The 14,054-nt window shown below is 40.5% G+C and overlaps 1 protein-coding gene across 1 annotated transcript; it reads right to left on the bottom strand.

Moving 5' to 3' along the window:
- Nucleotides 1-7,100: 7,100 nt before the first annotated feature.
- LOC122874949 (G-protein coupled receptor 22-like) lies at nucleotides 7,101-13,355 on the bottom strand. The gene is made up of 3 exons (XM_044193536.1): nucleotides 12,868-13,355; nucleotides 10,576-11,726; nucleotides 7,101-9,548 (listed from the first exon to the last, which is right to left on the bottom strand). Exon 3 carries the CDS (start codon nucleotides 9,542-9,544, stop codon nucleotides 8,228-8,230), a length of 1,317 nt encoding a protein of 438 aa, XP_044049471.1. The 5' UTR covers nucleotides 9,545-9,548; nucleotides 10,576-11,726; nucleotides 12,868-13,355; the 3' UTR covers nucleotides 7,101-8,227.
- Between the last annotated feature and the right edge of the window lie 699 nt (nucleotides 13,356-14,054).

Genomic DNA, 14,054 nt, shown 5'->3' with positions numbered 1-14,054 from the left:
ACTGTGTCGCATAATGTTACCGCTCTGGAAGTATTGAGGCACACATAATTGGGAATATGTTGTATACATATGTAAAAACTCCGACTATTGCTGAGTGAAGCTCATCTAGATTGATGACACTCCACACAGGTTAGTGTTTTTAGCTAGCTGTTTGGCTAGCTGCATGTTGGTTGGCTGCTTGTTTACTTTGTGTGTGTGTTTTTTTTTACTAACGTTAAGTGTGTTCATAGAAACGCAGAGTACTTTCTACATTTTAGTATTTACTAAGTAGTTAGGAAGTAAAGAAGTTATGAGGCAGCTTAGCTTGATTTAACGGTCAAAATATGTGATGCTGCTACTACCGTTGGCCAACGTCCTATGCTAACTTGAACGTTAGTGTTAACTTTATCTGTTTATTAACTGAGATAAATATTCTGCTGATTAAGCTAGGTAATGCTAGGTAATACATTTTTTATTGTTGTTACATATAACCAAGATGTAGAACGCTATTTCCAACTTAAAACATGACGTTATAGGCTAAATATTGTTTAGGTCTTAGCTGCTGTCATTACATTACACTAACCTAAGTTACACTAGCGTTAATATGTTGCCTTCATAGCCTTTTGTTGGACTTGATCATACTGCAGCTGCATTATCTTCACATTTTTCTTGCAAAAGGCAGTTTCCCCCTAATTTTATTATAGCTCAGTGCTTATCATTACGATTATGGTTAGGATATCATTTTTAGGCAGTGAATTTCTAGAAATAGCCATAATATTCTTAGGTTTGAACAAGAGCCCAACTGATACTGGATTTTTAGGCTGATACTGATATCAACATTTGAGAGTTAAAAAGTCAGATGAAATGTAACCAAGATAAGTACTGGGCAGAACAATTTACAGTTGAAAAGTAAACTTCTGTGGTGGAAAAACTATGTAATGGCATTTCTGTACTGAAATTTCTTGTTACTTATTGACCAACATATGCCAATACGATATATCTGTGATAAGCAAATATCAGTCAATGCTATTAGTCAGGCTCTAGTCTAAACCATTATGGAGACGTGAAACCTTGACTTGGTCTTGGACTCTAACCCAGTGACTTGAACTTGACAAAGACTTAACACTGACTCTAAATTAAAGATTCAAGAGACGTGACTTTGCCTTTTGGTATTTTGTGACTCATGAATATCTCTGCATGAATTGTGAGTTATTTAATTTGCTAAACAAGCAGAAAATACAGACACTTCCATCTGGCCAATTTATCCTTTTGAATTGTAAAGGCACCATATAAAAAAATTAACACAGTAAATTTCTCGAGGTGACAACATTACATTAAAACTTTAAATAATTTCTTTTAAAAGAACAAATTAAATGCATCCAGTCTGCAGTTTAAAAAAAACACATCTCTTTTAACCATTGTTGCAAACTTACATTAAGCTACTTCAAGTTACAGCTACGTATACTAGAACAGACCATTAATCATGTACAGTATAGGCAAATGTTACAATTAGTTTCTTTTGTATGCTTGTGTAAACAATTTCGTTAGATGTGGAGGATGTGAGTAATTTTGATACTGAGACTGCTTCTGAGTCCACACTCAGAAGCAACCCACTTACAGTGGGTGTTGTAGTTTAAACACTGTCTTAAAGTCAGATGATGAATTCATAGTATATTTACAATTCCCTTGCTCTATAGACTGTTTCCCAGCAACGCTATTTCAAGATGTGCATACAGATAGGCGGCAGAAAACAGAGAGTTCCACAGAGAGCTACAGTAAGAGTAAGTGAGGGGGAGTTGGTGTGTGGTTAATTGTGCAAATCACAAAAATGATGGGTGGGAAATGTTCAGTATCTAAGAGGTTAACATTTTTTTTTCAGCACATAGAGCATAATTATGGAGAAGATGCAGGCCTGGGTGATATCACCTAAAATCATTGTCACGATTAATTGTCACATTTACCTAGGTAACAGTTAATTAAACAATATCTCCTTATTTTTGTATCTTATTTCTGTATCTTAGCCCTCGGCTCCAGGGCTAAGCTGTAGCTAACTTCAGGGGTTACCATCTGCCACTTTCTTTAGCTGGATAAGGAAAAACTCTGGAACTCTGCTTGGCTCTTTAGGAGCTGTAAAATTTATTTTCTGACTAACTGTAACTCAGACTGCCAAAGTGTACCAGCTCTTTCTCATCTGCACTTGCCCCCAGCTGCAATTTCTCAGACATTTTAATTGTTTTGTTTATCCAACTGTACATGCATGGTTAATTACATTGCTTGTCTATTTGGTAGAACAATGCCGAATCGACTTATGAAGTGAACCCAAACTTCTCAAATTGGTTGTGTTCTTATAGGCTTACAGGGTTATATTGGTTATTATAATTTTAAGGGGTAGCCTGTATGTGTGTAGAGAGTCATAATGTCGGTTTTGATAACTTTTTAGTTAATTGCCCAGCCATAAGAAGAACCCAATCAGAGGTGCGAATCAGAACTGTAGAGATTTTAAATGCATCCAGGTGATCCACTGACATTCAAAATGCTTTGTCGCTGCAATCGGGTACAAAACAATCTATTTAAAATGTAATAGTCTATTTGTGTCAGACTCAAGCTGCCAGGCTGTGTTAGTGAGCTCTGTTGTGGTGGACCAGTTTGTGTCTCTTCATGTGGAGAGAAGAGTGGTGGTGTAATCACCAGACAGTAGTCATCACTGTGAGAAGAGCTGGAAGGCAGCAATCTTCTCTCTGCTGTCTCCCCTTTCACACACAGTGGTTGACACTCTGTCACTGCCTGATAAAACAATTGGACTGACACATGGCTGCGTGCACATACTGTATGGCAGGGCTATTCAGTTACAAATTCAATTGGGCCAGATTTTAAAACCAGGAAATGTAGATGGACCAGACATTTTCAGCAGCCTATTTAAAACCTTTTTTTTTTAGTTTTTGGTAATGACAAATTTTAAACAAATGCAAATGCATATAATAAGAAATAGCAGGCGTTTGGAGATGGCGGTAAATTAAACAAATACTTGCCAGTCCAGGCAGGGTTAAACTGACGGTTTTCATTGTCAAAATTTTCATTGTTTCGGGGTTGACAGAGACATATTTTCACTAGAGCACTTCCCTACTTGTGACTGTCAATAGCCAGATGTTTTGAAAAGCTACTAAGCGTAGTTGGTACTCACATGGGAAAACGTTGATTTGTGAAAGATATGATTGGCAGTGTCGCTACATCCGTAAACATCCTGCCCGATCGGTACTGTGCATGTGGAACTCTCAACAGAGATGAGAAGGAAGTGAGATGGCTCACTCGTTAGCTACTTCCATACACTGTAAATGTAGTTTACTTATTTTGTCATATATCAGATTTATGTATGCTGGGTCACTCAGAGGTTGCTTCTGGGCCAGATGTGGCCCGCAGGCCGCCAATTTAATGAGCCTGCTGTATGGACATAGCTGGACACAGGTACAGGACACACATTGCTGAATAGATGCATGCCCAAACACACACATAATCGCACACTGACTGGCAGGTTTACACACACGGGAACTTGGCATGCAGCCATGTCGGCACATGGCTTCTGATTTCTTTTTGTCCTTCACATTTTTGGTTTAGTGCGATAAGACTATGCTAGCGGGTCCCTTTGTCTCAGCCACATTTATTAAAGGATGATTAAGATTTCACAATATACTGGCACATTTCATCAAATGTAAAATTCTTACACACTAAAAAGTCTCTATAACCATGCTTGATAACATAAAAAATTATTCTGCTATGGCCAGTTTGTCTTCATGTAAAATCCATGATTATATTATTAAAAAAAATATATAAGTTGTTGTTCCCTGTTTACCCCCCAGTATTAATTTCTTCTCTGATGTAGCGTGGATAATAAAGGAGAGCACTTGATGTGTCATTAAACATCTGTTCTCCACTGATACCGACAGAGAATAGTAATCTACACAGCACTGATTTGAAGACAGACTGGTGTGTTTTTTTTCTCCAGTACCATACAATAATGCCCTTGAGGTCATAGCAGGTAGAGGTCATACTCCATTGTAACTGTCTGTCTTTGATTCCTGGTTTATATCTGAGCTATAGCTTTTCTTGTACAGAGATTATAGGTTATCTATCAGTCATATATCTTCCAGCTATATAAAGTGTCCTTCCATCTCTCTAAATGTGGCTTGGTGAGAGTAACATTTGGAAAATGACCACAAGCAACAATTTGTCAAGCTGTGCTGACTGGTGTGCTCAATTCACTTTCTTCTTCTCTATGATAGCAGAATTACAGTTGAGTGTTCGCTGACCTAATCCAATAGAGGCTCCATACGGACAGAGTAATGTGATTTCCCAGGCTTTTATTCTGTGTCTGCAGCTGGATGGAGAGGGGCCCTGAAGAGATGGCATCTGAATTGGGGATGGCTACCTAAGAGAGGCAGAGTGCGAGAGAGGGAAGGACTAATGTATGTCATAGCGACAGCAGTAAGTACCAGCCTTGATGTGGAGTAAAGGAGAGAAGGAAAAGGACACACCAGGGTCAAGTAATTCTAATAACGCTCACAGTGACTATTGACTATGGTAGTGGCTTGACCAATGTTTTACTCTGCAGGTCACCTCAGATTAGGTGTAGTGGCGGCCTGTTAACCTACCCAATATGCTAACTAGCAATGCTGACCCTGACATTTGTATCCATGGCAGCTGTTAAACGTCAACATCAAAGTTGGCCCCATGTGGGCCAATAACATGAAACTACTTACCATCAATATATTACCTACCATAACAATAAGGGTAGATGATACTTTCTTCAGTTGAGTTCAGAGTTTTAATATAATCAAATGCTTTGCATTGTTTTTTGTTTTTTTAATTGTAAACAGTAGAAAAAGGCACTTGATGAGACTGACAGTGTAAATTGTACGTTTTTTTTGTAGGTTATCAGTCACATGCTAAACAGAGCATGTTTATGTATGTCATATTGATTTTAAGCTTGATTAAACTATATTTTTGATATTTATTTTATAACATTTAAACACTAAGTTATTATAGTAAATTTGATAAGCAAGGGTATGTCTATTGCTTTTTTTTGCCTTGGGCGTTCAAAAATTGTAATTCATCATAATAATGGGATTAAGGCAAAATTGAGGTCACAGGTTATTGCCTAATGTCCACCACAACATTTTACAATATACCCCAAGGCTCTGGATAATATTTTGGTCCAGATCTAGTATTTAAGCTGAATATTTCAAGAGCATACTGGAGCACATTTTGCAGCTATTTGACAGAAATACGCTATTATAAATAATAGTGCATCCACTCTGATCTTGAATCAGTGTTAGTTGTGGACTGGCTCCAGGCCTCTGAGTTGCTGGCCAAATTTCAAATTTAGCTGTTTTTAGAGCTCTGTTGTTGCTCTCATGAATGGCTTTTCCCCCAGTTGGAGAAACCACTGAGCCAGTCAGTGCCTTTATAGGTGGGACCAAGGTTAGGAACGTCATCTAATTGTGCCAGAGCCAGAATCCAAACAAATATAGCAACAAGCATCGATAAAAAAGGTGGAGCTATTGAGCATGTCAATGAAACTAACCAAAAACAGCTCTTAAGTGAGAACACTAACATGCATTGAAGGCATTTCTTTAAAAGAAAGGAGTTTTTGCCATTTTCCCCAAGAGATTTAGAAAAGTGGCACTCTGGTACATGAGGAAACAAAAGGTGAGATGTAAGGAAAGAGTCAAGACTTACTGAGGATCAAGTTAAGGACGCTTGACAGCCACAAAACTTGGTGTGCACAGTAAAAATAAAATCGTAAATAGATAAATTAACATTGCTCTACTACAAAAAACATCATCTTACATCAATGCACATGAAAAACTTGTGTCAGACTGAAAAATGGAGTGTTAACAAAATGGCAATTCAGTCACAACAACAGTATTTCTGTTGGTTGTGCTTGAAAGGCCTTTTTGGCTTAGCCAATGTGGCTGCACCTCAGGATGGAAAACAAATTGTGACCTCAAATTCCAGTTGGTGTAAATAGTATTGGTCTTTGTAAGGTAATTTTAGAAGGTAATCAATACAAATGATTTTTTCAGTAGCACTGATGAGTTTGGAAGAGTACCTGACATTTGAGCAGGGGTCTAAATTATGTATTCACCAGGAATGGAACATAGCTGGTAGTAGTGTATCATTGTTATAGTGGTAACAGAAATAAGTCTATACATTCGTATATTGGTACCCCACCTTTGAAGTTTGCCTTCTAAAAGTTGTACATATGTGTGTTAAATTTATCCTCTGGCTCAATGTTTCATTTCATAGGTCATTTTCCCTCCCTTGTCGGCTAATCTGTTGCTGGCTGTGATTCCATCTCCACTCTCAATCACAGACATGCCCTCAAGGTATCGTGACATCCACACTGCCTGTTTACAGCAGGGTCATAAAGAACCTTGACTGCATCAATATTCCCATATCAGCCCTCTCTGTTGTGCTACAAACCACACACTGGCAGCCAGAGAAGCATCTGATCGAGGTTGTGTAATCGCTCTGGTAGCCAACAGCCCTGTGCTCTCAGGATCTAAAGGGCTCTTCAATTTTCTACTGTACCTGAGACAGCAAAGGCGTAATAAACTCATTACTGAGATATACTGTGGAATACAGTGCATATACATTTGTGTGTGTGTACCTTTATGCATGCATGTGAATGCATGGTATATATACTTAGACAGAATGTAATCCTTGACCCGGGGATTGGAGCCGCCAGGCTAGCTAAGCATGGCTTTAAATGCTAATGGATATTGTAACTCTGCATCTAGATTTGGTATTAGAGTGCAGACTGAATGTAATAAGCTGACAGTTTTTTTTCTTGTAGATTCTTCCTACTGAAATTCTTCTGCAGCTGTATGAATAAATTATTCCTACTTATTTAGAGCAAACCTGGTTCATAGACAAGTTGAGCCAAAAATACAAGGCTGGCTGCATTATAATCTACCAGCAGCAGCCACTTGGGAAATACAATTTTACTGTTTTATTCCTTGACAAACACAGGTGGACACGCACTATTGGTAGACATACACAGGCAGGGAAGAAGAACTTCATTATCTGTTATTGTATATTATAAACAGAATCTTTTATTAGGCTTTAAAGTTTTTGCAGTAGTTCTTTATTGCAGTTATTGATTTGCTTATTTGGAGAGCATCGTTGTTAGGTTAGTGTTATTAAAAACAGACAATTTGATGATACAACCATTTTCAACATTTTCCTTTAGTTTGATTAAATAACTTCTATGTGAAAGCATAACATTTGAGGATTATATTCTCTTTGAGAATTAAAACAATATTTGTTATTATATTTTCATTGTGTTCGATGTGTGCTCTCCCTGTCACAGTCCCTGTCCCACCTTGAAATCATGCTCAATTCATCAAACCAAAATAAGGCAACTGTAGATTTTCCATTTGGCTCAAAGATGTGACTGTAAAAGTGAAACAGACTAGGCTTTGTTTACATCTGGTTTATGTCAAACGAGGTGAGGAGAACCATGGTGTTCTGTTGTCTGTGGAATTCAAGTGTTCTTCTTTAACTCTAAAAGCAGTGTTTGTGAACAGTATCCCCATAGCTTTTCAGCTATAGCAACATAACATACACTACTTTGCTACTTGCGTTCCATTCCTGTCTCTCCTTGTTTGACCTGTCTTTTTTGCATCCTCATACCTATAGTCTTATTTCAGTCTGAGGGCCTTCCCTCAGAGGGCTCACAGACAATAAGGTCAGTGGTCACCGGGGATTGCAGGGTCTGGTGTCGGAGCAAGTGGCATGGTGATGAATGGGAGTAATCTCACAGCTGTTACAGAATCACAAACACTTTACTTGGGGGAGGGGAGAATAGGAAGCATTTTGCTGTGTTAGGTGAGTGAACACGAAATTTATTATAAATATACATATACATAACAATTCCTACTTCTCTGTCTCTATTTATATACCTTGTTTACCCTAAGCTGTACATGTATTATGTATGTACACAATGTACGGTATGTTGCTGCTGTTACAAAAAGCCATGCAATATCTACAATACAGTATATGGTGTATCTATGAAACCTACTTTTGTTCTCAATAAATAGTAATAAATTATCCACTTCTTGTTTTTGTACATTCTATTGCACATATTATTTACATTACTGCTTTGGATTAACATTTTCCCTTTTTCATCATGACCTGATGTCAGTTTTAGCTGCTTTATTTGACTATACCCTAAAGATAATGAGTTCCTTCACTCCACATCCTCAGAAGACAGACATTTCTGTCGGGCATCTTTGTCCTCAAATGTCACCTTTTTGTTCCTCTTTGGGTCGATCCAGGAGTTGTGGATAATGGCATTATTAGGGGTAGGATCTGCCTCAATGATCGACACCACTCGCTTCTTCATCTTGCTTTTTAAAACTTTCTGGAACTTCTGCCTAGTGAAGGCATAGAGTAGAGGGTGAAAGATAGTAGTCCCGTAAGCCATGACCAGGAAGCCCAGTCTCAACTTGACCATTAGATCACTTGGGCCCACACTCAGGATGACTGTGTTGAGTACTGTGATGGGTGTCCAGCATAGCAGAAAGGTAGACACAATCAGGAGGGACATCCTGAAAACCCTCTTTTGGCGCTCTCGCCTTTCTCTGTGGCGCTTAACAGCCCTGCGCAAGGCGATGATGACGGAGACAGAGGTACGCATACCCAGTGTGGGGTTGCGGCTGCCACTGCTCTGTGATCCATCTGTGGCCTCTTGCTGCGTTGTCATGGCCGTCATGGATGGACGCTTTTTCCTGCGAGCCTTCTTCTTCTGTGAAGCGTGGAAACGTGTGCCAATGCGAATATTGAGTGCCTGCAAGATCTTTGAGTAGGTGATGAGCATGACAACGGCAGTAAAGAAAAAAATAGGAATCTGAGCAAGCAAGTGGTAATAGAGGCCAAGTTCTGTGTAGTACTGGTTAGTGTGGACCACATTCTCCACCACTGTTTGGTTCAGCTCAGCATGGCCCTGGGCGAAGAAGCCCACCTCAATAAAGGGTACGAGGAAACTAACAAAGGATACTACCCAAATGGCAGCCAGCAGGGCCAGGGCACGGCCCATGGTCAGCACCCGGTTGGCTGGTTTGACTGAGATGTCATAGCGATCAAAGGTGATGGCAAGCACATTAGCAGCAGTGGCAACACTAGCGAAGGAGACGCAGGCTTCATGGAAGCAGCAGACGAGAGCAGTTTCTCCTTCCAGGGAGAGCAGCACCACCACAATGGTGAGGGGGATGCAGCACACACAAACCAGCACATCCAACACATGGAGGTTCATAGTGACAATGTTACTGACAGAACTAATGAGGTTCGACTTCATACAGTAGAGGGCAAGCACAGTGAGGTTAGAGCTCAGGCCCAGGAGAATTTCCAGCATGAGGAAGCCAGTCAGGGAGACCTGGAAACTAACAGGATAGGGATACGGACTTGGGGTTGCCGGACTCATGGTGCGGCTTATGGGTTCAGTGTTGTCGGTGACCGTGACGTTGCTCATGGTGGCTTCTTGTTCCGGGCAGGGAAGGATATGCATTATCCTGCGTGTAGGGAGAAGAGAGAAGAGAAGAGAATTTATGAAGAGGAAAAGGAAAAGAAAAGGTCCGTGTTTGTGCATCTCTAGAAAGTTGTAATTAACACACATCTGAGAAATCTTGTCAGACGTAATGCTGCCAGTTATGAAATGATAAGGAAGCCTTTTGAGTTTTAAATGCTGAGAGCAGACACTTTAATAGTGCTGGAACAATTTTCCTGTCATGCCCTGCAGATTAGATTGTCTCACTATGCACATGGCATGACTAACTACTAACTATCTTACTTAAATCAGCTTCTACTTTTGTTATCACCATCCTTGATCAGACAGTTGCATCCGCGGCGGAGGCACATAATAGAAACAATTTGGAACAAATTAAATTCTAATAACCTCATAGTTATAATGGCTTGGTATGTTGTGGCTTTGTGGTGGCTTAGTTCTCTATCCTCTATTCAACAGCACTTTCAAGCTGACAGTTTTAATGTATTAGCATTTTCTGTATACATACTGAATATGGACCAGAGGTCATGAAGGAAGATGAAGGCAATGATGAAGGAACCAGATTTGAGCCCCATTTGGATGGGATTAATATTACAGGGGGGAGGTATGTAATAAAATACTTCCTCCTTGCTAACTAAACTTGTTATTTCTGGCAGCATTTTAGTCACTGCCAAATTACGGGAGGTGGTTCATAACTGACAAGAATATTCTGCCAGCAAATGATGTTTACCTCGTCACCAGCAGGCTTACAACTCTCAGAGATGCACATTAAAATATAAGACGTTTGTTCAGACAGGACTTAAACAATTAAAGGACTAACGAGCGTGCACCAAAAAACAGTTGGTATTTGGGACTGTAATTAATATTAGGTTAGAGGGAGGAAAATCTAATACACATACACTCCAGAATAAATTACAGTAACTGATTAGCACATGCAAATTAAAATCATCCAACCTCCCCTAGAGAAATAAATCCAATCTTAAAGAGGTTCTAGATGACATGGAGAAAAACAAATGTTTTTTTGTAATATTTACCCTTCCCTCCAGCACTATCTGAATACCAGGGCTGTGTAATCAGGCCATAGAGTCCATGTTACATCCACAGAGACAAGCATCACATCCAAACATAGCCTGTGGAAAAGTGTTTCCGCTCCAGCAGAGCCCCCCAGCAAGGCTTTTCCTTTCACTGCTAGTCCCTCCCAGCGAGGCTGAGAGCCAGAAAAGCACCTGTCCGTCTCGCCGAAGGCTGTCTCTTTGCTGGCAGCTTTTACTTCCTGACCTCAGTGGCAAGAAAGCTAAGGAATCAGCCACCTACACCCAGTGGATGTTAGAGAATATAGTCTAATGTCCTCTACAGACTGTTTCTCAGATCTCTGGTCCATTTGCTTTGGTGATGGTGAGAGCACTGATGGATGAGTGGAACAGGGATAAGATGTCGGAGCCACCTCCTGTTTATAGTCTCATGATATTCCCAGGCAGGAGAGGCACAGCCAACCAAGAAAACAAAGAAACAGACTTTTCCTGTGCTGGACTGGAATGTACTGCTCATAGTACAATCCAAATTCTTGCTTTTTTTTGTCCTCAGTGAGAAGATAGTAGTAGTCAAATCTGTAAATACATTTTTTTTTTTTACATCCGTTAGCTTGTACTCCAAGAGGCAGACTTTGTCAGTCATGTAGATTCCCAATTGTACACCAGAGTAATGTCCAGAATCTGTCCAGGAGAGGTCAGTGCGTCCGGGGAGCGTCCAGGCCCATGTCTCCCCTAGGAGCACTAATGGAACAGGCCTTCACTCTCCACCTTTCTCATCAGTCTCTATACGCCAAGCTCCAGCTGCCATTAACTTGTAAATCGAGCACATGTCTCCAGTTTGCCCCTCAACATGCTGAACCCTCAATCACTGGAGATGGCGTGAGTAGAGCAGATTATTAGAGTGCATGTGTGTCCAATCACCATGACGTGTGATCACTGTGACATTTGTGATCACCAGTATTTATATGTGCATGGTAGGGGGGTTGATTCAGCGATTCAGGAGAAGGTCATCCTCATGAGGTAGTGGAAGTGAGTTCATCAGACAGAGAGCCTGCCTTGTATATTTGCAAAAAGATCCCAGACAAGATTTGGACTTTAGCAGAAGCTGCATACAACATCATCTGTCTGTCCTTCAATCCCACTTTCACAGTGACCTGATGAGAGAGAAAGTATAGGATAATGGATGATAAAAAGGGAGAGAGAGAGTAGGAGAGGGAAGTGTGGGGGGATGCGTTAGTGAAAATAAACATATCCTCAGTAGAGAGGCGACAAGGAAAGTCTCATTAGCATAGCAACAAGCCTCTGATGTCTTATCATGTTCCTGTGCATCGCCTGATGCACCTTACATCTTTGCTTTTGCATTAACATAACAGTAGCACTAGCACTACCAGTAGCAACTGGTATTTTGCATCTCACCCTCCCGCTTTCAGATTGAAGATTAACCGTAGTAATATTTTGCTTTTCTTGTTGTGTAAATTATTACAGGAAAATGCTCAGTGTAAATTATTGTATGCTACTTGTACAGCCACAGTGCTGATGAAATAGACCATTTTCATGATAGGACAGACTGGCTTAGAGCTTTAGTGCAGTGTGATTCCTTGGGGAACATGTCATAAAGACATGGATGCCCCCTCGTGGGTCAGTATATGTGATCCATGTAATCTCTTCAGAGGAGATGTCGGTTCATTCCTCAAGGTTGTTTCAGTGAGGGATGCCATACTTTACTATGCCACAATGTCAACAGAAATGAGCAATGGGTACCATGCTTCTGTACCAGGCAATAGAGCGGATCGTGCAAGGTATAAAGATGAACAGTTTTAAAGTGTATAATTGCATATCAAGTTTCTCGTGTCATAGAGCCTGACAGTTCAGAATATGATGTGTGTGTGTGTAGCAGTAAGACACAAACAGATGTGCTCACAGTGTGGGATTATACAGACATCCTAATGCATAAATAAATTATCAAAAGCCTTTTACAGTGTGATCTTTACAGTATCAGCTAGTTGGAATTACAAGTTTAAGACTGAATGTATTTTAATCAGTTACTAATAGGTTTCACTTTAATCATAACTATATGTTTCTAAATGACTCTTAATGCATTGTCTTTCAACAATACATTATAATTGAAGTTATTCAGGAAAATATGTTGTTAATGGTGTATAATCCCATGCTTTGTTATGATGACAAAGATGTTTGGCATTGAGTTTTCTTTGCTGTCACATACGCTCTACTCAGCTGAGTGCTGTAAATCAAACCAATAAGTAGAGTGCCCCATCAAAACACAGCAAAGCTCACCATGCAGGGTAAACACAGATGCTCCGGAGCTGGTCCATACACCACACTGTCCCCTCTCCTTGCAGCTCTGCAACAATCTAGGTCGACTGATAGAAACTGGTGGTTTATCTTCTGCTTCTTTCAGCAGTAATCCAAGAAGTGGTATTGAATATATTATTAACATACAATGATCACACAACTGACAGATGTTCCTTCCTTCTTGAGTCCCAGACAGAGAAAAACAAGTCCACAGGCAGCAGTCCTGACAGGGATGTTGGTGTGATTCTTCTTTTTCGCTCTTTGTCCCCCTTTTTGTGTTATCCATCCATATGGAGTGATTTGTGAATACTCCTCATCTCACCAACTCTCTGTTGCACTCCCTCCCTGCCTAACTGTCTGGATAGGAGTGCAAACCATCACACTCCTGGTATCTCTCTATCTCCCGCTCTGCTCTCCTCTCTCTCCCTCACTCCCTTGTTCCCTCACTCTCTCTCTTACTGCGGAGGTTTGCAGTGCTCCCCCAGTCCTGATTGGTCTTCTGTAATAGGCTTAACACTTTCCTCTCCAGCGAGGGGAGGTATTTCCTTTTGTTATGGCTCTATCCTCTCTTCCCTGACAGTGATTGTAGCATCCCGTGTGGGGCTGTAGTGATTTGGAAAAAAGCTTCTACTACGCTTTTGTGCAGGGACTTTTGATGCCACCGCGCTAAACACGCAACTTACTGCAGAGTCGGATAGGCACACTGTTGCAGGAAAAACAGCAGAAAACGCTGGAATGATGTATTAATTAGCTCTGTCACAATGTAATGAACAATAATGTGTTTGTGCACCATAGGGGGAATTATGAGGATGGAAAGCCAGCAGAGATATTTTTTGTATTGATTTTGTGCACATACATAGGTCTTAATATGCGTGTGCAAGTGAGCATGAGAGGCAGCAGGACTGACAGAGGAGATAAATTCTTGCAGCTGTGAGTGGGAGAAATGGATTATGCAGGAAAGAATGAAAGTCAGAAAAGAAGAGATAGAGGATAGTGGCTCTGATTGATAGTTTCAATTAAGTTGATCTGTCAGATCAGTAAGAGGTTGACCACCCTCCATTCCTTTGTCAAGGCTCATTTGTCAGGTGCAATTATTGCCAGAGGGCATCCTGGTACCTGACAGCCTCCAGTAAAGAAGAGGGGAGCATCTGTCGCAATGGCATGGCTAC

This window comes from Siniperca chuatsi, linkage group LG4 (assembly GCF_020085105.1).
Source record: "Siniperca chuatsi isolate FFG_IHB_CAS linkage group LG4, ASM2008510v1, whole genome shotgun sequence".
Lineage (NCBI taxonomy): Eukaryota > Metazoa > Chordata > Actinopteri > Centrarchiformes > Sinipercidae > Siniperca > Siniperca chuatsi.
Note: the sequence above shows the minus strand (reverse complement) of the source record. Positions and strands in the feature narration are given on the sequence as shown.